Source organism: Dioscorea cayenensis, chromosome 5 (genome assembly GCF_009730915.1).
Source record: "Dioscorea cayenensis subsp. rotundata cultivar TDr96_F1 chromosome 5, TDr96_F1_v2_PseudoChromosome.rev07_lg8_w22 25.fasta, whole genome shotgun sequence".
NCBI classification, from domain to species: domain Eukaryota; kingdom Viridiplantae; phylum Streptophyta; class Magnoliopsida; order Dioscoreales; family Dioscoreaceae; genus Dioscorea; species Dioscorea cayenensis.
In genome coordinates, this window is record NC_052475.1 from 30,180,074 (window position 1) to 30,206,353 (window position 26,280).

General features: G+C 35.7%; 5 protein-coding genes and 1 non-coding gene across 6 annotated transcripts; 5 read left to right on the forward strand and 1 right to left on the reverse strand.

The window, feature by feature from the left end:
• Positions 1–1,501: 1,501 nt before the first annotated feature.
• LOC120262491 (probable galactarate transporter) lies at positions 1,502–4,935 on the reverse strand. The gene is made up of 3 exons (XM_039270623.1): positions 4,527–4,935; positions 2,277–3,028; positions 1,502–2,137 (listed from the first exon to the last, which is right to left on the reverse strand). Exons 1-3 carry the CDS (start codon positions 4,815–4,817, stop codon positions 1,639–1,641), a joined length of 1,542 nt encoding a protein of 513 aa, XP_039126557.1. The 5' UTR covers positions 4,818–4,935; the 3' UTR covers positions 1,502–1,638.
• Positions 4,936–6,984: 2,049 nt separating this feature from the next.
• LOC120262014 lies at positions 6,985–9,283 on the forward strand. The gene has a single exon (XM_039270048.1). It carries the CDS (start codon positions 7,504–7,506, stop codon positions 9,019–9,021), a length of 1,518 nt encoding a protein of 505 aa, XP_039125982.1. The 5' UTR covers positions 6,985–7,503; the 3' UTR covers positions 9,022–9,283.
• Positions 9,284–15,814: 6,531 nt separating this feature from the next.
• On the forward strand, positions 15,815–16,844 carry LOC120262308. Its single transcript, XM_039270400.1, has one exon. The coding sequence runs from the start codon at positions 16,014–16,016 to the stop codon at positions 16,575–16,577; it is 564 nt and encodes a 187-aa protein (XP_039126334.1). The 5' UTR covers positions 15,815–16,013; the 3' UTR covers positions 16,578–16,844.
• Positions 16,752–16,824, forward strand: TRNAR-ACG. The gene has a single exon. It is a non-coding gene; the product is annotated as a tRNA-Arg (tRNA).
• Positions 16,845–17,224: 380 nt separating the features above from the next.
• LOC120262108 (annexin D1-like) lies at positions 17,225–19,589 on the forward strand. Its single transcript, XM_039270166.1, has 5 exons — positions 17,225–17,383; positions 17,492–17,637; positions 17,911–18,129; positions 18,551–18,763; positions 19,050–19,589. Exons 1-5 carry the CDS (start codon positions 17,308–17,310, stop codon positions 19,344–19,346), a joined length of 951 nt encoding a protein of 316 aa, XP_039126100.1. The 5' UTR covers positions 17,225–17,307; the 3' UTR covers positions 19,347–19,589.
• A 611-nt stretch (positions 19,590–20,200) lies between these two features.
• LOC120261271 (DIS3-like exonuclease 2) lies at positions 20,201–26,221 on the forward strand. The gene is made up of 7 exons (XM_039269090.1): positions 20,201–20,598; positions 21,481–21,788; positions 21,924–21,977; positions 22,080–22,148; positions 22,434–24,692; positions 25,182–25,253; positions 25,332–26,221. The coding sequence occupies exons 1-7, from the start codon at positions 20,463–20,465 to the stop codon at positions 25,725–25,727; spliced, it is 3,294 nt and encodes a 1,097-aa protein (XP_039125024.1). The 5' UTR covers positions 20,201–20,462; the 3' UTR covers positions 25,728–26,221.
• The last annotated feature ends 59 nt before the right edge of the window (positions 26,222–26,280 follow it).

The window sequence follows — 26,280 nt, forward strand, 5'->3', positions numbered from 1 at the left end:
ATCTTGTTCTACTTCAACCCCAAAAACTCAATAAAAAAATTTAGTTCCATACCCTTATAAACTTTAATAATTGTCAAATAGACACCTGTTTACTTGTACATCTCTCCATTATAAAAATCAACATAAAATCCTTGACTCTTGTCACTTCTAGTTTCTTTATATATATATATATATATATAATGTTTCAATTGATTTTTATGAGATAGTGGATAAAAAGCATGCAAGAAAATAATTACCCATTTTTATAGGGTTATGAAATCAAACAAAAGAAGGAAAAAAAAAAGAGCGGCCCAATTTCAGCCAAGAATGGGTTGACACAGTTGAACAGAAACCCTAGAAACTATATAATATATATATACATAAATATATGAATTTGGGTGCATGACTGAGTAGAGTAGCTTGAAATGCAAAAGAGATGAGATCTTAGGCCATGATGAGAAACATAGGGGCCACAGAGAGCTTGGGAGGGAAAGGTGGATGCCTTTTCACTACAAACTAACAAACTAGAGACAAAGGAACTTGAGAGTTTACACCTAGGGTTTTGAGGGGGGTCCTCACTGTCTTTACCAATGATGCTTGTCTCCAATCCCTAACCCCACAACCCTCTTCACTCTTTCTTTCCAAAATCATTTCATGCCTATCTCCCACACACACACACACACACACACACACACTCACACACAATATTAGCTCCTTATATTGGCACCATCATGGCATTCTTCAACTTGGTTTCATGTTGGAGGCCATTTGCCCATCTTACCAACCTTATACACCCAATGGCATCAGATACCATTGCTTTGTGTCTTGTGTGTTCCCTTTGAAACTTTTTTACTTGCCATTATGTTTCTTCATGAATCATTATCATTTTTTCCAATTCCTAGTGTGGATGATGAGTTGCTGCTTTTTTTTTCTTCCCTAGAAGCTTTTGTTGATTAATACATTATGATCATCTCTTCTTTTTTTTTTTTCATTTTTTCTATTATTATTATTATTTTATTTTTTTTATGGATTGAAAGTTTTTAAGTTTTAATGATTATGATTAAGTGATGGGACTGAAAGATATTTGATAAATTATGACTTTATTCTGAAACAAAAACAATTTACAATCTCCGTAAAGCTCAAAAAAAAAACTATAAATTAGAAACAGTAGGGTGGTAAGTAATACAATAAAATACATCAAAAGCCATAATTGGTAAAATAAGCCTAAGCACGCCCAAAAATTGAGATTATGATCACCAAAGATAGAGGTGCATGAACCAAAAAAAAAATTAAGGCTTCATTTGATAGTTTGCAATGAGAACTCCAACTTGAGCCTTTTCATGACCAGAGCTTCATCTGAGACATATTAAGGTATATTAGACAAGTTGCTATCATGAAATATCTATGTAATAAATATAAATTTTATTAGGGTGTATGTATGTATGAACAGGTAAGAATTTACCAACCACTGTCAATGGACTAAAAATAATGCAGAGAATGTAAATAATAAGCTCACCAAAACTGTGAATGTGGGTCTCGTATATATGTGGGATTCATCCAATCATGAATTACATTTCAAATCAAAACAAACTTTCTATGCTTGTTCTTTTATCAGATATACTTTGAAAAACATGAGAACATCAGTAATGTTTATGTATATCATCGATATTGTTCCCCATTTGATAAGGAATTATGCTCAGGGAGTAATCGCCGCTTGTCATTGTCATCGATATCAAAATCTTTGCCTGTGTAAACCAAATCAATAACTCTGCTATCTTTTCCATGTATATCTTCCAATGCAAGAGAATTTTCCAACTCAATCTGTTGCATTTCTGAATTCACCAAAGCACTCATTCTAGCTCTCTCTCTGTCTCTAGGATATGTGCAGTACAGAAAGGAATAGATGACGCAGCATAGTGATATCGGGATCACTATAGCAGTGAATAGGGCCTTCGCTAATGCTGCAGCATTATCTTTGTCTACTTGAACTACAGTGTTCTTCTCCTGCCGGTAAGGTATCGGTTTGAAGCCGTACATGTGTTCTGCTAGAATGCCGACGGTTGGAGGAGCAAACGATGCCAATACAGACTCAAAGGTTCTATCCAATGCGTAAATGCTTGTTCGTGCTTTCTCTGGTACTATCTCTGCAAATATTGGACTACAAAGAAAGCATAATAAGAAATACGAATGCAAATCATGAGGATCAATAATCCAAGAATTTGCTAGTTGTCTTAATTGGAACCAAGTGCACCGATATAATTTGAATGCAAGTTTCAAAGAATTTATGAAGGACATACTTATTAGTAGCCGGAGCGTTCCATGAGATGCTCAATCCCATGATAAACAAAACAAGCCCATGTGAGAACCATGAGGACGGATCATCAGGCAAGAACAGAAGCAAAACAGCTGCAAGTGGAACAGCCGAGCCAGAACTAATCTGAGATAGGACTATCCTTCCCGAATTTGGAAAACGTTTTGCCAGGAAATCCCCCATCTTCCCTCCGAAGAGTCCTCCAAGTGAGACTGCCACCACAAACATGCTCATTAGAAAACCTGTTTTCGCATGTGAAAAACCAATGAGCTCAAGCCACATAGGAGCGAACGCAAGTGCAGACCAAGGGAATGACCCGGTAACCCCCTGAGCCACAATAATCTGGAATGATGGAATTTTTATCACAGCCTTGGCTTCCTTGAAAAGATCAATCACTTCCTCTTTTACAGACTTGCGCGGCATCTGGTCAGCATGTCTAATGTCACTGTTCATGTAGTGTGGATCAATTGCAAAAAGTCGAACTAATATTCCTACTATGACACTTATTATTCCAACCAAGTGGAAAGCAAGTCTCCAACCATCGATTCCCATGACTGAAGTTGGAGCTAGTAAGAGAGAAAAGAGGCCACCGAGAATTGAACCAACACTACTAGTCAGTTGAAACCATCCAAAAGCTGTGCCTCTGTTATGGTCCTCAGTGGAATCGGCAATAAGAGACTGGATGGCAGGAGCTGCAATGGCTAGTCCGATACCATTCAAGCCTCTCGAAATTGCCACCTGCATGGTAACTTTGTTATTTATAATGGAGATATTAATTAAAAAAATTGAATTGAAGTTAAAACCATACAAAAAAAGTGTGTACTAATCTTATGGCTTCGGTGCCTAAACAACTAACATGGCTATAGAGGGACCAAGTATCTGAAACAAATTAAGGAATTCAAATGCTTATAAGCATTATAATCAATCAATTAATCAACTCAGGCTCCATACTCTTGTATTAAGAAATTGTACTCAGATAGAACATAATAACAGAAAAGGAATCCTGATAATAGAAGCAAAGAAATATGTTCTCGGACTCATATTAAAAAAAAGGCCTAAATGAAATTACATGAAGAATGAAAGAAATCAAAGGCCCTAAATTAGGCTATCAAGAAACAGCCTGAATTCTGGCCGATTTCTCCAAACCACAATACGATTGCATGCCAGATAGGATAGAAGATGGCACAGTAATAAAAAGGTGCAAAAGAAGTTCCATTTCTCCAAATCCAATTACTATACATTAGCTAGTGCTTGCATAAGAAAAGATTCCATACGATAACATGAGATAATAGAAAAAACAAATGACAACAAATGAGCATTATGAAGAACCAAAGTAAGATAACATCCACGTTAAAATCAACATCCATTTACTAAAACTAGTAGATCTCTGCAACTCCACCCAAAGTCAGTCTGCTTCATTGGAGAGTAAACCAAACAAAATGAAAACAAAATGAGACCTAATTGAGGATAAGGATGTCTTATCAGACAAAACACAATAATAAAATCACAAGTTTTCCGATTAAAGCCCATTCTCTAAACAACCAAAACACAAAGTTTCCACATTATAGGAAACCAATATGATAAAATGGCTTCCTAAAAAAATTAAAATATAGAAACAAAGCACAGGATAGAATACAAATGAGTGATCAAAAGACATAAACAAGATGTATATTTCTATAACAAAAACAGCAAACACTTTTCCAAACAACAAAATATTTAGACTCAAAAGAAAAGAATCCATTCATGAAAGCATTAGAGACGAATCAGGCTACAAATGCTACAAAACAACATCACAAAAGCTCAAACTACAAAACCTCAACATTTCAAGCAAAGCAGATAAGAGAGCAAAAGAGACAGATCTTTTTCCAAACATGAATGAACTAAAAGCAATAAATGGCAAACAACCTCTGCCATTGCTTAATTACAATGTGAGATATCTTCAATTCCAAGCAAAAATGATTTGACTTCATACATCTGTGATGTATCAAATGCCAGAAAATGAAAGATTTCCAAACTTGATACATAATTAAAATCAAATTGCCAGAACAAATTGAATATAAACTACTAACTTTCAAACTAAAATCCAATACCAATGTCTCAAAATGCAACATTTCCAAACCTAATCTAGAGCTAAAGTCAAATTGCAAGCACGAATTGAGTAACTTACTTTCCAATTAAAATCCACTTCTATTGCTTCAAATCTAAAGATTTCCTAATAAATAAAAGGGTTACAAACCTGAAGGAATGTGGAGGAGAGACCAACGAGGAATGTGGCAGCAGCCCAAAGGAAAGCGCCGAGGGCGATAACATGGGCGCGGTTATACCGCACGGACATATACGTAGCAAGAGGGTAACAAGCCGATTGAACAATGGAGCGGAAGAGAGTTAGAGAACCAAGACCAGTGGGCGTGGCGTGCAACGCGTTGCCAATCTCTTCGTACACCGCCGGCAACAGCGCCTCATCGGCACGCTCCATGATCCCGGCCAGGTTCACCAGCACCAGCGTCAAACTTCCCCTTTGCCCCATCCCGAATCCCTCCCTCTCCTTCGCTCTCCAGCTCCAGAGTGAGAAAGAGAAGAAAGCTCGCACCTTTGCTTGTGATTATGGAAGCCCAGAAGCAAACGAATGAAGAAAAGCTTTGACTTTGAGATCACAATGAAAGGACGGAAAGAAGCTTTAGAGAGAGAAACAGTTGAGAATGAAGAGAGGGAGAAGGACAGTCCAACAACAGAAGCGAATAGGAGAGTGACACGTGTTGATTTACGTATGGGTACAATGATCTGAGGAGTAGGATACCGCTGGTTGGTAGACCCGCGGAGTCGGGAAGAAAGATTTCGTTTTTTCGGTTGAATTTTGTCCCTCGGGGTCAGAATTATCGCCGTCGATGTGCTACGTGGCGGTTGGATCTGCATCCATTGATGTGTATTAGAGAAAAATTGTAAGATTTGCAGCTGCAAAGCATGAGATCGTAAGAGAGGCCTGGCCCTAACAAAATGGGTATCTATTCGGTATATCCTATTTGGGTTGAGGAAATGCCACAAAAGTGTTGAAGGTGCACTTATACACGTATAACTCTACCAGCACTGATAAATTACCTATGCATATACATATATATATATAATTATTACCTAAACATACTCAAAACCTCACTCTGTATCAAATGTGTGCACAGATATAAAATTACTATCTCAATACATTTATATCCCTACTTTATATAAAGTGAAGTTTAAATTTATCTCTTTGATAAGAACACAAACATTCTATATATAAACCTGATGACAACAGATTAAGAGAATCGTTGGCTAATTTTGACATTTGTTTTTGTATTGATCTTGATCCGCATTGATATTTGTTGGACAAATGACGCAAATGAGGTAAATATAATAATAATAAAAGTCATGTTTCTCATATTAAACAATATACAGTAACTGCAGTAAATGTGGAAATTTACTAAATTATTAGTTAATTCATCCTAAGAATCTACACAGAATCAGTGGATTTCAAAGATTCAATGTCCTCTTTGGTGGGATGGGCCTGTCAATGCAGTCAAGAAGACACTAAGGGACCATGACCATAGGCTCACATGATGGTGGAGGCCCATGCTCTTGTAATACTCCACTAACTTAGCTCATAGTACCTTAATTAAAAAAGCTACAAGTTATTGACCCCTTAATTAGTATTCTCTTCACACCTCCTTTTTTGTTTCCAGTTCACATTGCATCTTGACAGTTGCCAATGATTCTCAATTATTATTATTATTATATTTTTTATATCAGGAACTAAATTAGAATCCATTTCTGTATGGTTTGGATTATAATCTGAATACTAAAAACCTTGATAATTAACTGTTCATTGCCATTGGAAGTAGGAAACATAGCACATGCCATTCAAAAGCCCTCCTCCAACCACAGCTTTGCCACATATTTGATTTAACATCTCAAAAATTATTTGTTGCAAAATATCTGAAACCAAATTTTCTAATGAAGAAGACTAAACTTATTGGAGTGGTCCTGTCAATGTCTAAAATGGCAGAATGAACTTTGATGGAAAGCTATACATGCCTTTTTTACAGCGAAGAGAAAACAACGTTTGATTCACTGAGCAAGCTCTAAAATCTCTCATCCATTCTTTCTAGTCTCATTAAAAGAAATGGCTTTCAATCTTTTCAGAATGGCAAATCCTGGCTCTCACACTCATATAGTAAATGACAAATTCAATTGACAATAAATTTGCAATTGAACATCATGGACCAATGTCCGGAATATTGTATTTGTATACAGAACAGCAAATGATCCAATTCACAGGAATTATCTTGCGTCATTGGAAGTCAAATGCATCCATTCATATTTTTCTCAAAAAAAATGCAAGTTGTGGTTGAAAAACAAGGCTGAGGTCTGCACAAACATTATAGAAAAAGCAATTTGCTATAAGCTTGATTCCATTTGCACATTGTCCAAATCTCATGAAACTCATGCAAATCTTAATGTACACCCATTCATTACATTTCTCAAGATGAAATTTCTTATAATATATAATATTGAAATGGAAAAGCTAGCCTAATAATTCCAAACATTATGTGGAAATTGAGCTTTGTTATCATTGAATTATGGAAGGTGACCTGTCAATATAAGCTACAACATCTTACTTTAAGGACAATGAGATGAATCTCAATTCATTTACTTAAACGACACTGAAGTTTCCATTTCATCAAGTGTGTGGCTCCACAATCAATTCTGCAAAGTCAAAAACTAAATTGCATGTTTCTGTTCAGAATTAACATTCATGTTCTTACATTTCAACTAAAAAGACAAAATCTTTTAACTCCAGACCAGAATGCAAACAATCTGAACCCCCACCCCAATGTCCTCAAACAAAGAGCTTCATCCAAAGAGATTTGAAGAGCTAGGAGACGTACCAGCAGGAATTGTGGGCGTTTAAGTACTTTTATTCCTTAACTCTAAGCTCACACTCCCACATTTGTGACTTAAATGGCCCTTCCATTTGCCTCGATGCTCCCACCATGTGACTATTGTCACTCCCTTCATCTCTGTTCCCATTACTCCCCATCCACTTCCTCACATCCTCTATATAAAACCATCACTCTTCCACTTCACCCATCTCCTCCTCCTCCTTCTTCTCTTCATCCTCTCCATTCTTCTGGAAACCCCAAAACCAGTGTCAAGATCTAAACTTCCAACCTTCTGAAGCAAAAATGCCATCATTCTCTCCTCCCTTAACTCTTCTAGTCCTCATCCTTTCCCTCTACTTCTGTATCTCTATGTCACAGAGAACAGAGAGATTTGGTTCTGCTAGAAGGATCTTGGCCTCCATTGCAGAAGGAGAAGAAGAAAACCAGCAGCCTCTCCCCAAGCCCAAGAAAAAACCCGTTTTTGACTCCAAATCTCCCAAAGCCGATGTTTTTGGCTCTAAAAAGAGCTCAAATCCCAGTGACGACGAAGACCATTTAGTCCCCAAACCCAAGAAGAAACTCATTTCCAACACCAACACCGAAAAAGCTGATACCTTTGACACTAGTCAGAGCTCAACTTCCAGTAAAGAACAAGAACCCAAACCCAAGAAGAAACTCACATCCAGCTCCAACTCCCCAAAAGCTGACACCTTTGGTACAAAAAAGAGTTTAGCTTCTGGTAAAGAAGAAGACGAAGAAGAAGAACAACTACTACTCCCAAAACGCAAAAAGAAACTCATCTCCAGCTCAAACACCCAAAACACAGAGACATCCTCCACTGACCAAGAAGAAGCCGAAACACAAGCACTCCCCAAACCCAAGAAAAAACTCACCTTTGAATCAAAAAACCAAACCAAACCCCTCATCAAACCCAAAAAAACCAACTCCACCATCATCAACAACTCCATCAAAAAACTCAACAAAACCCAAAATTCCACTCCCAAACCCTCCAATTCCACCAAAACCCAACCCAAATCCACCCCAAATCCCACCAAAAAACCACAATCGAAACAACCAAAGCTCGACCAAAGCCTCTCCTGGCTCGAAGACGAAACTGACGGCCAGGATTTCATGACAGAGTTCCGAGACCTCCCATCACGCCTGATTCCCGATCTCGAGAAAATCTCCACCACATCCCAGGCCTATTTACGGAAATACAACAAAGAAATTGAACACAATATCAGGCCCTTTGTGGGACCAAAATATGCTCCCACAATAGCCTCCATCTCATCTTTCCTCTTTCTCATTCTACCCCTGCTTCTCGCCACCGTCCTTTTCCGTCACCTCAAAGGTTACCTCTCTATCCAAAGGGTTCTCATCTTCATCCAAGCTTATCTCGCCATCTACTTCGCCACCCTCTCGCTCACCGCTACGGTTACCGGACTTGAACCGCTGAGATTCTTCTACGCGTCAGCACCAGAGACTTACGCGTGGACACAAGCTGTGCAGACACTTGGCTATGTGCTGTACTTGATCGTGCAGCTGATCAATCTTGTGGTGGTGTTCTCGTCACCGGCGAATGAATTCACCGCCGGTGCAAGGGCGTTGGGCCTAGCTCAAATGCTTGTGGGCCTCGCTGTCGGGCTTCATTACTACGTGTCGGTGTTCCACCGGGCGGTGACGGGAGAACCCCCACGCGCCAATTGGAAAGTGCACGGGATCTATGCTCTGTGTTTCCTCGTGATCTGTGCTTTCGCACGTGCTGAGCGGCGCAAGAAGGCCTATCTACAAGATGGGGGAGATAATGGGAAGAAAAGCTAAATATTTCGGTAATTTTATTAAATATTTGGTATATGGTAAAAAAAAAAAATATAGGGGGCATTGTGGGAAAATCTCATTATGTCCTTTTGAGTTGTTATTTAATTGTTGTTTTTACTTTCTGTCAATTGAGCAATAAGTGAAGTGTAGAGTGGTGTAGTGAAAAGATTGGTTAGAGTGGGTACTTTTGGAATGAAGTTGGAGGTGCAGAATGGGAATAAATGGACACTTAAACAAAGTAGTGACAAATGGAATTGGAATATTTTGGGAAATGTGTTTGAACTACTGATGAAACATTTATTGAGTCTGTGACTTCAATAACTGGCTCATCTAGATGCAATAAATAAATTTCTTTTAAAACCAAAGCCTATTTAGATCACTAGCTTTTAATGTAATATTATTTAATTATTATTTTTTGACAAATAAATAATTACTGTTTTTATTTAAGGAAAACCAAAGATGCGTACAAGCACATACACCCTTTATCTTATATAGGTTTTGAATTCAATTTTTATTTTTTTTTCAAATATTTATGTAAAAAATCTAATGCCAAAAAGCTATTGATTTTTATTTTATTTTTATCTCTAATGATTATAAATTTAAATATTACTCCGTATAAAGTAGCAAGTTGGAATAGGCTTTTGCGTAAGTTCCAAATAGAGTTTGAAAGGAGAGGAACAAATGTCAAACAATGTCATGGAGTTGAGGGACCCTTGTATTATTAGTTAGGTGCACTTGTACTAACTAGTCACAAAGCCATAAAAAACTAGTTAGTGGTTTAATTAGCTCTTATCTTTAATGAAATAAAATTAGATTAGTGGGAAACACTAGACTAACCTTGGTGGCCCCTCAAGTATCTAAATCTAATCTTATATATTAATGACCACTCAAATCAAGATTAACATCTAACACTGTGTTCTAAGCTGTTTTTTAAATGTTATGTTTTTCTTTAAAGGCCATAAGTACCTGTCACTATAATGCATAAGTAATTATTCCAATAAAAATTTGAATTATCACCCCTTTGTATGACACACAATAAATTTGTTTTTGGTGCCATTAATCACTTAAACCAAGTGGTTTTAGTGAAATTCTGTTTTTATCTCTTAATAATTTTTTAAAAAGTTTATTGTACTATTTTGTCCTATATATATACTTTCCATTATTCAAGTTTAAATCCCATATAAAAATTATAAATTTGATTAAAAAAGTGCTAAAAATCAAAAATAAGAATGATTCTTGTCAAACTTGATAACACATCATAGGTACCTTTACAACTAAGAGTTGGATTATTCCATATTCTATTGGGAAAAAATTAAAATGAATATATTTGTGATGTATATATATATCATATATTTAAATAAAAATAGATTTAAAAAAAAAAAAATTTGAGGAAAGTTATGAGTGTTGTCAAATGGAACCAAGGTTGCCGTTGCCCATAAGATGAGATGGGGTCACTTAAATTGATTCATTGATGGACATGGCTACATGGCCTTGTCACCGACACTCTTACTTCATTCTTAGCCGACACTCTTCAATCTCATTGTTTTCCAACTACTTTGCATATGGACACACAACTTAATTTGGTTTTTTAAGGCGTGATTCATGTTATCAACTTCTAATTATAATATTATGTGATTTAAGCATGACTTTATTTTATAGAATTATTGCATGAGCACTATGTCTTTTAAGTGACAAATGTAACAATAAGAGGCTTGCGCATAGTCAAAATTAACCAGAAAAAGTTGTCCTCTAACTCATAATATTTGGAATTTTTTAAGTTAATAAATTTAGGATTTATTTTATTTTATTTATTATTATTTAGATTATGAATTATATTAATTAAATTTGGTTGAGATACAAAAATAAATAAATAAATAAATAAGCATGTGGAAGTTTGTGTGGTGCTTAGATCGGATCAAAATTAACCAGAAAAAGTTGTCCTCTAATTCATAAATGGTTGTGCTGATCAAATTTGGTAAATTAATTACACATTTAATTGAATGATTAAATGCTTGTATAATCCATCAATATGTTAGATGTATTTTTTAGCAATTTGAATATTTAGAAAAAAGTAGGTAAGAATAATGAAATAATATATTTTTTATTAAAATAAAATAATAAAATTAAGATATAAAGTCATTAAAGGAAATGATGGCACCTAAGATATACTAACTTCTATCTTTTTTTTTTTTACTTAGTCATATTTTTAGATCTGTTTTTTTAACTTCTTAATTTAAAATTTTTATGGGACATTAAATATTATTTTTTAAATTTATTTTTTACATTTAATATATTTTTACAATTTTTAATAAATTATATTTAATTATATTGTTTTAAAAATATATTTTAAATAAGGGTAATATTGAAAAGTTGATATAATTTTTATAAATTTTAAGTTACCCATTAACTTAAATAATTTTTCTTAATCGATATGAATTGGATGAAATTGATAAGTAAAAAAACAATGAAGTATTTCTTACCAATTTCAATTATTATTATTATTTATAAAATAAATAAATCATTATTCACTATGCATGAAAATGATTCAATGTCTCAACTTTTCATGTCAAACTTTCATATTTTTTATTTACAAGATTATTTAATTTATTTCTCATACAAGTGGACATTTCGTTACAGATTTAATTGATTAATGATTAGTAATTCATTTATAAAAAAAAAAAAAGAAAGGAAAACGAATACTTACAATAAATTATTAAGATTGGATTAATAGATAATTAGGTAGGTTCGGTGGTGACTGGAGTATATGCTTAGGTCTTCATTAATCTCAAGTCAAGCATGATGCTTGTCAACATTGCCAAGCAGAAGTCAATGTTTGACCAACCGGTCAACCAGAAATATGAACCGGTTGACCGTTCAATTCCCATAAAATACCAAGCAGCCACCTAATTACATCTCTGGCTACGCGGTTCTCATAATAATGGATTCAAATGAACTCACATTTAATATTTTGTTTCTCTGAAGAAATCAAAGCATGTTTCACAAGAATGATTGTTTAGGCTTGTTTGGATTCGTTTACCGAATAAATATTTAATTTAGATTTTTTCCATAAATGTTACTACAAATTGTCTTTTTTTTTTCTAATTTTTTTTTATGAAGAATAAAATTATAGTTAAAAAAATAAATTATATAAATGATCTCTTAATCTATTGTTTTAATCTATTGGTACCGGGTTTTTTTTTTTGTGAAGAATATTTATTTCCAACATAACTCTAAATTGAACCTCAAAATCTACTCAAAGTGAGAGTATAGATGTTTATTGAGCTTTCTAACGTATGTACACATCACTAACATGCCCTTCCACATTTTGCCAAAAGAAAAATATAACACCATATTTTACAATATAAAATGCTTCTAAAAATAAAAATAAAAATTGGCAATGCTTTAAATCAAATGCTGCTAGGTTCATTCCCATTGTATATATGACAAAATAAAAATAAATTTTTTTTTGAAAAAATAATAAAACTATTGATCATACCTTTTTCTTTTAATAGTACCCCTATCAGCTCTCTAATTTTATATAATAATATCTCATGGTTGGTGGAATTTACATAAAAATGTATCATTTTTTCTAAGAAAATACCTCAAAAGTCCATATTTAAATTTCCTTTTAGTTACCACAAAACAATTTTGATGTTTTAAAATGAAGTACTATATATATATATATATACATTTTAAAATATTGTATAAAATTAAAATATGCCAGTTTTGGTGCATTTTTGAGAAGTGAGAGTTGCTTTTTGTTTCTAGGAAAAAAAGTGATGGGGTCGGGCTGTAAAAAGCTCTAGGCAGGTGTTCGGCCCACTTTACAAGAAAGGGCCCAGTCATAATTTCATCATTCTTTAATTGATGCTTTGGCCCAAAACCAATTATACATATATATTTGAGTGCAATTCTCCATTTGGTCCCTCAAATAATCAAATTAAGTAGGTTTTTTTCCCCACTAAAATTGTATTTTTTATTAAAATATTATTAAAAAGATAAAGACATGATTCAATGGTGGGGATGGTAGTGAGCATGATGAGAGTTGGTGGTGAAGATAATAAAAGTGGTGATGAGGATGTGGAAAGGGTTTGCCCGGAGAAGAGGGAAGAATGTAGTGGTGATGGCAGAGATCACCAAAGCAGAGAGGAGTGGTGGGGATGAGGTGGAGAGGGTGAAGTGAAAGAAAGAGTATATATATATGTTTAAGGATGTTTAGAAGTTGGTAGATGAGTTGGGGACTCACTGGAAGAAGAGGAAGGTCGCCTAATATAATTTGAGAATAATCCAAATTGCATTATCTATTCTATTATATGGATTATCTAATTAGTAAATCGATTTTTTTTTTTTTTACTTATTTAATAATATTTAATTGAAAAAAGTCACGTTCGCAGAGCTAGACGTAAAAACTAATTAGTGTTAGATGGACTTATATTTTCTAATTGAAATAATATAGAGACCTCTGACGTTCAAATTCAAATAAGAAGATTAAATATATAATTTGACTTAATTAGAGCTTTTGTATACTTGTGTGTGTTTAAACCAAAACATTATATACTTTAGAAAATAGTTACAGTAAGGGTGTGTTTGTTTGGCAGGATATAAAACTACATGTAATTGTAATTATAAAAAATTTCAAAATCTGGTGTTTGTTTGGTTGGATTTGAGAATTTGAAAGTAGTTAGAAATGCAGTGTAGATTGATTTGGTTGGTTTTCAAACTACATCCAAATCGGCCGTAGTTTAATCTTCCGCATTTGAGATTTCCATAGAAAGTCAAGTGAGACTTTCTAATAAATTTATATATAAATAAAATAAAAATAAAATTATGATATTATTTTATCTTAATAATAAAGGGTTACTATTATATTTTTATCAATATATTTTTTATAATTATAAAAAATAACAATAATTTGTAATGAAGACATAAATTTATATTAAATTAAGCAATTACATGCATAATTATTTTGGTTACTATTAATAACAATTAATTGTGTATTTATAATTAATTAAATTTAATAATGACCAAGGTGGAGTATCCTTAGCAAGGGTGTTTATATCCTACAAATACATCCAACCAAACACATGTTTTCAAAATCGAGATTTACAAATCCTTCCAAACAAACACAAAATTTTGAAATCCAGCATTTTCAATTACAGTCAACCAAACACCAAAATTTGACTCTCCTGCATTTTCAACTCTACTGTATTTTCAACTACATCTAACCAAACGCTACCTAATATTTTTCTTCTCTGGACACGCATTTGACCAACAGAACATGAAGTAAGTTGTGTTTTTTTAGGGTACAAAGTTAATTCAAGACCAATAATTCTTTATGATTTTCTAAATAATGGTGGGTTGCGTTGTCCGGTGGTGAAGTTCTTCTGGCGTAACACATGCCCACGGAAGATCAATCTTTTCAACTGGCTTGTGTGGAAGAATAAAATTCTTTCTTTTGAGAATCTCGCAAAAAAACAGTGCAATAAGCTCCCCACTACTACCTGTGTAATGTGTCACTCTGAGATTGAATCGGTTGATCATCTCTTTCTGCAGTGCCCTTTTGTTAAACTTGTTTGGGCTTATTTTGTAACTTTTGCACTTGCCAGAGCCACATATCTCAATGATCTCGCTTTGGGAGTTGTGGAGGATGTCGGTTCGGCCGTCTTTAAGAGTTATGGGAGACTTAGTTACAAAAGCAATTGTGTGGAATGTGTGGCTTGCTAGAAACGATTATATTTTAAATGCTCTTGCCTTGCTTGCTCATGTTACTCTTTTGAAAATTGACTGTATGCTGTTATCCTGGTTCTCATATGTTACAAGAGGTGCTAAAGAGAAGTTGACTGACTCCATGACAACCATTCGTAGAAGTTTGGATTTCTTAGGACCTCGTGCTGCGAACTCTGCTAAGGTTCTAGTGTATGAGGATGTTCAGGACCTGGGTACGGGCTAAAGTTCGTGTTGTGACTTTGGGGTCTCGAGGGGACTATCGTTTTGTTCTTCGATGTATTTTGTATTTGGTTTTTTTTTGTTGCTTTGCCACATCCAGTGGTATGTTATAGCTCCTTCTTGTCTCCAGGTCATTTTTTGGAGGCTGTTATTCTATTTTTGTTGTAATAGAAGTGGTTTATCTACTTTTAAAAAAAAAAAAAATTCTTTATGTTGTTACCTATGATACGTATGTTATATGTTCTTCTGTTGTTACCTATGATACGTATGTTATATGTTCTTCTCTTACTTGGTAGCATACTAATTGTATCTACAAAGCTCTATCAAGTTAATTTATTAAATATAGCAACAAGATAAGCTTCCTCCTCGTCTCCTCCTCCTCCACTTTAATTAGTCTATAATACTTTGAAGTTATCCAATTTGCCACCTCATATATACTTTATCCAAAAATATGCTTGAGATTCAGATTCATCATCAAGTTCAAAGCACCCATACTTTACCAAGTGGTGCTTTTAATATAATTAAATAACACTTGAGTGCAAGCTAGATATGTTCATCTATATCTTGGCTATATATTAATCCTATTGCCAGCTCAAAAAGTTTTAATTCTTACCTCTCATTTGGCAACAAGATCAATACAAAAGCCATGTCTCTTTCTACTCTCGATCCAAACCGCGTTACTTTATCAGGGCATGCAAATCCCTCGTGCCAATCTAGTCTAATCTACTCCACTGGCACTTGGAGAGAAAAAAAGAATATATATATATATATATATTTCATTAAGTAGGGTCACAAACAATATATATATAGAGAGAAATCTCCACTCCACTATCCAAGAGATCAGATCAAGCTCTATGGTTTGATTAATAAATTATCATTCTAAACTCCAAGAGCCATTTTGGCCTTTGGTATTGATAAACAATGTTTGATTCATTGGCTTTAAGACTCTACTTTCCATCATTTATAAATAAACTCTTCAACATGTGCTCATACTCACACTTGCACCTTCAGTAGTCACAAGATAACCCTAAACAATTCTCTTCACAACCATGTCTCAATTCCATCACTTGCAGAGCCTCAAATTCAAGCTGAACTTACTAAACTTGAAAAACCTAGAAGTTTTCAATCTTCCGGGAGGGCTATTTATTCGATGCTACATCATCACTGGTGCTAGGAAGAAAATATGTATCGACAGTCAAGTTCTGCCCTCCATGACCTCACTGGAGTTCAAAGCAAGCTCGAAGATGATAACGGAATTTCTAGAGAAGCAAAACATCGTGTTCGAGCTTCGATGCAGGAGACCGAAACTACCTATGTTCAAGTGTTTAGCAAAGTCTAATAAGCTCTTAGGGAGGGCTGAGGTTGCATGGAAGGATATAATGAGACAGGGTGGCTATTCAATGGAGAGATGGATTAGTTTTATTGTTGCATCTCAAGGTGTGTCATTTGATGTGAAGCCACCTGCTTTGCTTGTGAGGGTTGATGCCTCAGTGAGTGAAAGTAAAGAAAGAGAGATCGGAAGGAATGAAGAATGTGGTTGCAGAGATTGTCAATGGACTGCAAGTGAGGAGGACTTGTTTTATGCAGCAGCAACAGCATTGGATGCAATCTAGCAGTTATTTTTTTCTTGTTTGAGAATGTGTGTGTGTGTGTTTTTTTTTGTGGTGTGTCTCTTGGTTGATATATAGTCATGATGATGGGATTTGTACTTGTTATTAGATTTCTTGAATTTGTCCAAGATTATATTAATTTTGTTAATCTAAAAATATTAACCCTTTCCCATTAAGGACTCCATGGCCCAATGGATAAGGCGCTGGTCTACGGAACCAGAGATTCTGGGTTCGATCCCCAGTGGAGTCGCTGCCTCCATTAAAGCCTATTATTTTTATTTTTGTTTTTTTAAAAATATATATTTCGGATCTCATCATTTTTTTAAATAAAAAATGTATATTTCGGATCCCATCTATCGCAGTGTGCCACGTTCACTCGTGTGAAACGTTTCAAAATAAATAAATAAATATATATATATATATATATATAATTTGGGCCCCAGCAATCAAGAGCGCCTATCTTGTCTTATTATCTTGCATTATATAAGTCCCACCCACCAACTAACAAATAATCAGCTCTTTATGCAAATAACCCGTTAAATATACTATAATTTCTTTTTAATCCAATATCTTTAGCAAATAGATCGAGAAAATTGTATTTCAATAAAGAACAAATTAAGGGCTTTTGTGCATAAACTAAAATAGTCAACACAATTTATAATGCTACTCTGTTGATCTCACTCATCGCTCTTTCACTTTCTCCATTTGCTTTCATTTCAGCGATCAATCAACAATGGCCACCCTTTCGATCCCGCAACCCGTCCCTTCCCCTGCTGAAGACGCTGAGCTTCTCCGCAAAGCCTTCGTTGGTCGTTCATCGATCCAAATCTTTTGGTTTTTTGTTTTTTGTTTGTGTTTTCCTGATCTTTGATCAGAAGCTCTGGTTTTGCTTTCTGATTCTTTTTTCTTGTTTGCAGGTTGGGGCACCGATGAGAACACCATTATATCGATCCTTGCTCACCGATCGGCAGCCCAGCGCTGCCTGATCCGCCAGCATTATGCGCAGGTTTATGGTGAGGATCTTCTCAAGTCCTTGGACAAGGAGATTTCTGGTGATTTCGAGGTAATGTTTCATAAAATCAACTCTTTTTGTGTGTGTGTGTGTGTGTGTGTTATTTTGGCTGTGATTTGTTAGATTCTATGGGTTATTCAAGAGTTCTCCTTTTTTTGGTGGGGGAAAAAGGTGCTACTTTGGTTGTTGTCAATGGTCCCAAGCTTTCTTTTTATCATTCTTAGCTTTTCTGAAAACACTGAAATGGATGTTTGGCAATACAATTCTTTTCTGTTCATTATTCTTGGATGCTTTTGGTTGAGATTTGAGTGATTTTGAGAGCAGAGAGCGGTGCTGTTGTGGACTTTAGATCCAGCAGAGAGGGATGCATTGCTATTGAACGAGGCAGCAAGGAAATGGCACCATAGTAACAATGTGATTGTTGAGATTGCTTGTACCAGGAGCTCTGAGGAGCTGTTTGCAATCCGGCGGGCTTACCATGCAAGATACAAGCGATCTCTTGAAGAAGATGTGGCTGCTTATACCTCTGGAGATTTTCGTAAGGTGATATATACTTGCCAGTTCTTTAAATTTCACTCAATAAAGATTTTGATACTTGACTTTGGTGATAGAGTTTAGAATGTAAATGTTGCTTCAGATGTGGTTATTAGTTGCATTTCAGAAGTAAATGGGATTCCTAAGCTTCTTTTTATGCTTGATGTCATGCGAGTCTCTTGTCCAAAACTCATTCTTTGAAACTTGTTGCAGAACAATGACTATTTGCATTTGGAGTTTTGACTTTTAAGACCTTGAGCTTGAGATGCTGCATATAATGTTATTTGTTGAAGCTTAAATCCTTATTTTCATAGTTGATTCTGTACCTTGTTACATTCAGTACTTTATTTCGATTCTATGAAAGTGTGACAACAAGACTGAAACATAGCATTGTTTTGATATGATTTGTTATACTCTTATTCTGTGTTAGCTATTGGTGCCACTCTCAAGTGCTTACCGCTATGAAGGAGCAGAGGTAAACATGACATTGGCAAAATTGGAGGCTAAGATACTTCACGGAAAGATTGCAGAAAAGGCTTATAGCCATGAAGAAATCATTAGGATTCTCACAACAAGGAGCAAAGCACAAGTTCTTGCTACTCTGAATCATTACAACAATGAGTTTGGCAATCCTATCAACAAGGTACTGAAACACCCAATAGTCATGCAATTCTGTTTGTTTAATCAGTATTTATCTATTTACCCTGTATTCAACCAACACACGGAACACAATATTTATTTTGCTTAACAATTATCATATTGACAGGCTTTGTAAGTTTCCTATCAAACTTATGGTTGCAACGCACAATGTGAATTGATGATAAACACTTGAAATCATTGAATGAAATGGCAAAATCACTACAAGAAGACACCTAAAGATTGGAAAATTGTATGAAATTCAAAACTGAAATCTGGCATTGTCTTTGCAGGATCTGAAGTCTGATCCTAAGGATGAGTTCTTGTTTACACTGAGGGCAGTCACACGCTGCATGTCCACTCCGGAGAAGTACTTTGAGAAGGTCATTCGTCTTGCAATCAACAAGATTGGAACCGATGAGGGTGCTCTTACTCGAGTTGTAACAACTCGGGCAGAGGTTGACTTGAAGGTGATAAAGGAGATCTACTACAAGAGAAACAGTGTGCCCTTGTCTCGTGCAATTTCAAAGGATACTTCCGGGGATTATGAAGCAATGCTGCTTGCTCTTGTTGGCCGAGATGATGCTTGAGTTCGGTGGAGAAGGAAGAGTTCATTCCTGCAGGGGTGCTTGCTATCTGTGTGATAATAATACCTGTCTTTGCGGTGTGCTAATCAGACTATCAGTTGATGTCCTATGTGGATTATGAGTTATGTTTGTCTATGAATCATGCTGTTGTTCCTCTACTTGTGTAGACCTTTGTGCTATGTATGAGTTTTGAATGCATGATTACCGTGTTCCTAATATTCTGCAGGAAAAACCTCCTTTTGCTTTGGTTTTTTTTCTCCCCGTTTTAGTAATCTCAGAAGTGAACAATGCTCGACTTGGATATCACACTGTTCAGTTAATAATAATCATTTTTTGTAAAAATAAATTTTACTCACACAAATATATAATTGTGTATGCTTCCCGGTAAAAAATCATATTTGAACTCTACTGTGATTAATAATCAACTTAATTTTTTTTTAAAAAAAATAAATTTTGTCTAAACTTCATGTTTTAACTAAATTATGTATTTTTTTTTTGAACAATTTTAGTATTGCTAGGGTGTGTGCATAATCTGAAAATTAATTGTTTGATCTGTGTTGAACTTCTCACATCAAAATTTTTTACAGCTGGGCTATAATAAATCTTTGGCCTATCTATAATGTGCTTAAATTTGTTTTTTTTTATTTAATAGAATTATATATATAAATAATACAAAAAAATCAATCCGTATGTAAATAATCAGAAGATTTTATCTGAAGATGCATAAAAGAAAATGTGTTAAGTTATGTATCAGAATTTTTTTTTTGGGAAATTGCAAATAAAAGGGGGGAAATGTAATTATGAGATCTTTGAGGGGTAAATGTGAAACAAAGAAGAAAATTAAAAAAGCGAACGAGAAGTCGGCGCAAAAGCTTTGGCCGACCAATAATGGCGTCTCATCCCCGCAAGTGAAACCCTCATCGAATTCCTCAAGAAACCCTAGAAAATCCCTTCCTTCTTCTTCTCTACATCTTCGATAACTTGTTTTTTTCTTAAGTTATCGTGAATAGTTTTCCAGATCTAGGGTTTAAATCTGTCCTTTCTTCTTTCTTTTGATTCTTTTTGTTTTGGTTTTTCGCTTTTTTTTTATTTTTATTTTTTGGGCTTTTTGGTTCTCTAATGGCGGAGCCGGTTGTGGCTGCAAATGGGTTGGTGGAGCGATTGACAACGGCGGCGTCGGAGGAGATGGAGAAAGATAGAAAGAAGAAGCGGCGCAATAACCGGCGACCTAAGCACTGCCCCTCACCGTACCCAGGTTGCATCTTTGATTCCTGGCTTGCCTTGGTTCTTGATTGGCTTGATGATTGAAAGATTGTTTCTTCGTGGGATTTTGGGGCATTTTGTGTATCTTGAATGTGTTTGGTTCTAGTAAAAGGATTTCTCATTTTGGATGATTTGGTAAATCTAAATCGTTCAATCAGGATATGTGAAATTTTCTTTTATGCTTCGATGGTATTTTTTTATTCTTATAATTTTTATTATTGTGATGATTTCTTGAAAAATGGTTTTGTTTTTTGTTTTTTGGATGAATTTTAATTGAAATAATTTAATCTGGCTTCCGGAAAACAAAGGAATTTAATTTGATGATTAATGTTCCAGTTTTGTGTTGTTTGTTTCCCTTGCTGCTACTATTCTGAGATCTGGAGAGAACTTATTGATGAACTTCGTACTTGTGCACTTGGAGGAACATATGGTTTTTGAGTGGGAGAATTCTTTGGCGCATGGTATTTCAGTGTTCATTTAGTGTTTGTATTCGTAGTTTTATAGGATATTAATGCCATACGTGGATCTCTTTTTCTTTTCTTTTTCTGTGTGTGTAAGGGAATTTGTGTAAATGCTTTATCTTTATGTTTTCAATGTATGGAAAAGATTTTGAAATTTTATTGATTTCTCATGCCATATTCTCATGAGCCCTTCTAGGTTTTAAATGAAAGATGTTCTTTGAGTATAATATTTCTTCTTAGGTTTATGAGATTTTCATGTATTACACTTCTCCTGAGGCTATCATTGATTATTTATATTCTTGTTTTAAATGGTTATGTCCTTTGGAAGGAACTCCCTCTATTGGACTGGATCAAACAAGTTAATTGAGGATCTTACCTTTGTTCTTTTATGAAATTTTTACTGAACCTTTCAGGGGCAGCTTGTAGTTCAATGGACGGAGTTTGTGGGCCAGCACCAGAGTGGGTGGAGAATGGCAATGTTGGTGGATTGAATGTGTATCCTGTGAAGGGCTTCAATTCCCTTCCAGTTATGCATATTAATAGCAATAGTGGCATTATTAGGCCTCCTCCAGGGTTCCCACCACCTGAGGTGATGAAGATTTCAAGATCATGCCCACTGCCAGCACCATCTCCGCACATCAAATCCTTGCCAAAGAAGATGGAAAACAAGAATTGTTTTTCACCATATTGGTCACATGATGCTGTGGAAGATGCTATCAAGGTAAGTGTAATACCTGTTTGACAGAGATCTCGATAAATTTTATCCAAAAAATAAAGAAGGATCTTGGATCTTGATAACTTAATCGAAAAGGGAAGGAATTGTAGCAGTTTTCATTTTCTCTTTTATAAATTGCAGAAAGGACAAGCTTTTAAAGCTACATTTCGTGTGAATGCACATAACAGACTCGAGGTGAGAATGGATGTGTTTTTCAAGATTACAGGTTAATATTGGTATTGACTTGGGTTCATGTTCAATTACTTCTTTCACAGCATTTAATTTTGGTTTTTACAGGCCTACTGCACTATAGAAGGTTTACCAATAGATGTTCTCATCAATGGTGCTGCTGCTCAGAACAGAGCGGTATGTTGGTTTTCTTGGTAGACTTGACATGGAGCTTTTTCCTTGATATGCCATTTTGTGTTTCTGTTTATTTCCATTGCACTTTTAACCAATTAAATTTTTTTTTTACCTATCCATGACTGTATTATTGTATTCTGATTGCTTCTGCTCACACAGTTGTATATGTCAGACTGGTGTTTAGCTGTGTGCATACCCTAGTGAGAACTTGTCAGAATTGCTGAGCGTGCAATTTTAATTGCTACCATCTTTCATTGATTGCTTTAATTATCTATTCTTCCCCCGCAGATAGAAGGTGATGTTGTTGCTTTGATGTTGGATCCTGTGGCATCTTGGACTAGGCTGAAAGGATCAAATTTATCTGGAAATTACAACTCTTCATATGATTCTAATAAGTTTTCAGAATCCAAAGAGTTGGCTGTGCATAAGTTTGCCATCAAGGAAAACTCTAATGCGGACTGTGATTTTATTACTTCCAGCAATGGTACCTTCCCCTTGGATAGGGGATGCAACTGTCATGGAGACAACAACATCAATTTAGCTGTTCATTGTGGCCCAGGAGCTGGAGTTGGACATTATGACCAGAGGTGCAATGGACATAACATTTCCTCCTTTGATGGTGCAGAAGGATCTCCTGCCTTTCAGCAGGATGAAGTTGTAAGAGCTTTGGAAAGGATATGTGCTATGGCATATTCTAATCCATCAAAGCGACCTACTGGCAAGATCATTGGCATCATAAAAAAGTCTGCTCGTCGCAGAGCAATAATTGGTTTTCTCGGTGCTAAACAATGGCTTTGTAAAGAGGTCGCCCATGAAACTCAGATCCATGGACAATGTTCTGACAACAATAGAAGTTCTGTAGAATATATGGAACTGTTTCCTAATGATTTCAAATTCCCAAAAATGGTGGTAAAGGTAAGCAGCCTGCCAAATTTCATTGTAGAGAGGCTGAAAAAGGGTGATGCAACAGTTGGAAAAGAATTAGTTGCTGCACAAATAGATGAGTGGAGTGAGGGAAGTCTTTCTCCACAAGCTCAGGTGTTGCGTATTCTTGGTGATGGCGGAGAGGTTGAATCACAAATAGCTGCTATTTTCTTTGAAAATTCCATACACCCAGCAACCTTTTCTTCTGAATTACTGGATTGCATTCCAGATGACCCTTGGTCTGTACCCTCAAAGGAACTCCAGATTAGAAAAGACCTTAGAAATATTTGCACATTTACTATAGATCCTTCATCTGCTGTTGATCTTGATGACGCTTTATCTGTTGAAGTAGTATCTAATGGGATATACCGCGTCGGGGTTCACATTGCAGATGTTGCGTATTTGGTTACTCCAGGTACAGCTTTAGATGCAGAAGCTCAGCTTCGATCAACAAGTGTCTATATTTTGCAACATAAATCACCAATGTTGCCTTTTAAACTTTCTGAAGTTTGTTCACTTAACCCTGGGGTAGACAGGCTTGCTCTGTCCATTACCTGGGACATTGATCATTCAGGAGAAATTATTGATCGCTGGATTGGAAGGTCTGTTATTCAGTCATGTTGCAAATTATCTTATGAATTTGTCCAGGATATCATTGATGGTTCTCTGGATGTTGATAAACTGGATATGACCGAGAGGTCCATTCCTAAATTGCATGGCGGCCTTGAATGGAAGGATGTTGTGAAATCTCTTAGAGACCTTCATGAGATATCGACAAAGCTGAGAGAGATTAGGTTCAAAGATGGAGCTCTTTCCCTTGAAAACGCAAAACTTGCATTCTTGTTTGATGAGTTTGGAAATCCATGTGGAAGTTACTTCAATGAGAGGAAGGACTCCTATACTCTTGTTGAGGAATTTATGCTGTTGGCAAACATCTCAGTAGCAGAAGTTATATCCAGGGCCTTTCCTGACTGTGCCTTGCTCCGCAGGCATCCTGAACCTAATTCACGAAAACTTAAAGACTTTGAAGCATTTTGTAATAAACATGGTTTTGAGTTGGAGACTTCTTCATCTCGACATCTTCACCTTTCTTTATTGAAGATGAAAGAAAAGCTTAAAGATGACCCAATCCTGTTTGAAATTCTCATCAATTATGCATCTAAGCCCATGCAGCCAGCTATGTACTTCTGTACTGGAGACTCGAAAGGTCTTGAATATGACTGGGCTCATTATGCACTTTCTCTCCCCTTCTACACTCATTTTACTTCCCCATTGCGAAGATACCCTGACATTATTGTGCAAAGGACTTTGTGCGCTGCCCTTGAGGCTGACGAGTCATATTTTAAAGAGAGAAGGATTTTGGTTCACTCAAATGAAGTTGACTCAAATGAAAAGAGTGGACTCTCTTATGGCTGTTCCGCTTGTCTTTATTTTAACAAAGATGCTGCTGAATCCATAGAAGGCCAAGAAGTACTAAAGACCGCTGCTCTTAAGTTCAAAGTTCCTGGAACTGAAGTTCTTGGTGAGATAGCTACCTACTGCAATGAAAGAAAATTCGCTAGCAAACGCGCTGAGGATGCTAGTGAGAAGCTTTGCTTCTGGGCTTTATTGAAGAAAAAAGAGGTATTTTGTTTTGTGACTTTAGCATTATTTCTGTTATGTCTACCTTCTCATTTTACCGTGAGCAAATTCATTACAGATCTGTAAATTTATTTGGGAGATTTTAAATAGACGGGAATAAATTCTTTTTCTGAAAGCAAACAAAAATTGATTGCAAAAAATTTTGTTTGTTAATGAATACCGTGTTAATGTCCCTTTGCATAAAGCTCTGTGATATATATAGATGGATAAGCATTTTAGCTTGTCAGTCCATGTAGCCAGTTGTGTATATCATCAAAATGTTATAGTTGTAGGATGCATCCATGGTCAGTTTGTCTATTTGAGAAATCCTAACTTCCTGGCTTGTTGGATATGCTTGTTGCTGTTTGTTTTACAAATTTCAACGCAGTTGGAAATTGTTAAGTGTCAGCCTATTAGAAACTGATGAACTTTGTGATTTGATACATGGACTTCGTCTCATATTTTTCTTCTCACTCTTGTTCTTATTTTCAGTTTGTGGTTTCTGAAGCCCGAGTTTTGGGACTTGGACCCAGGTTCATGTCAGTTTACATTCCCAAGTTTGGTGTAAGTACTCTTCTCATTCTGGAATTTCCATTGATGATTTTTTTCCCCCTTATCATTTTACTTATTATTTTTCTATAGATGGAGCGTCGGATATATTATGATGATGTTGAAGGTTTATCTGTTGAGTGGCTTGAGACAACTTGCACATTGGTGCTTGATTTACTCAAGATAAAGTCCTTACTTAGAAAGGATAGCCCTGGGAAATTACGTTGTCCTGTGGATGTAGCTATGCTGATTGATCCTTCTGAGGTATTTTTTCCAGAAGATGAAAATGTGAACCAGGAGGGACAAAATGGTGTCTCTTCATTACATCCTGGATCTCAAGAAAAGGACAGAATTGAACCCTCATTCTTCCCGCTTACACTGCAGCATTTATCTTCTCTCCCTGTGGCTCTTCATGCTGTTGGTGGTGACGATGGGCCAGTGGACATTGGTGTTAGGCTCTACATGTGCTCATACTTTAGTGAAAGCTAATTTGACGAATTGGGCTCAGTGGAGCAGCGGAACCAAGTTGCTGCACTGCGGTTATCTTGTATTTACTTTCAAGACTTTCATCTTTAAGACCGTTAAGTAGTGCAAGTAGAGCATCTAAGGGTGTATATTTGTGGCCATGTATAGTTTCCACCAAGTTGAAGACCCTGCTTGACTGGCTGTTCAATGAATTGGTGCCATTCTCAGGGAGAAGGAAGAGAAGGGAGATCCTCTCTTGGTCAGGTAGTCAAGTTGCTTTCTGTTTTTCATTGCTAAGCTACTTGCTCGGAATCAGAAGCCCAGGTGTTTTAGTTCTGATGGGCAGATTCCGTCCTGAATAGTCTCCAATTTCTCCCTTGTGTCGTCTGTTCTTTTCCAGGTTTAGTGAATGGTGTATAAGCCCATCTCTTATTTTTTTTTATTAGCAGATGGGCTAAGTCTGAGATTTGCTCTTTAAAATATGTTCCGTTTAATGTTTGATTTATTCCTTTCCTTTCGGCAAAAGCTTTTCAGTTGTGTCAAACAGTCAGATTGTCAGTACAATTCCGCACACAAT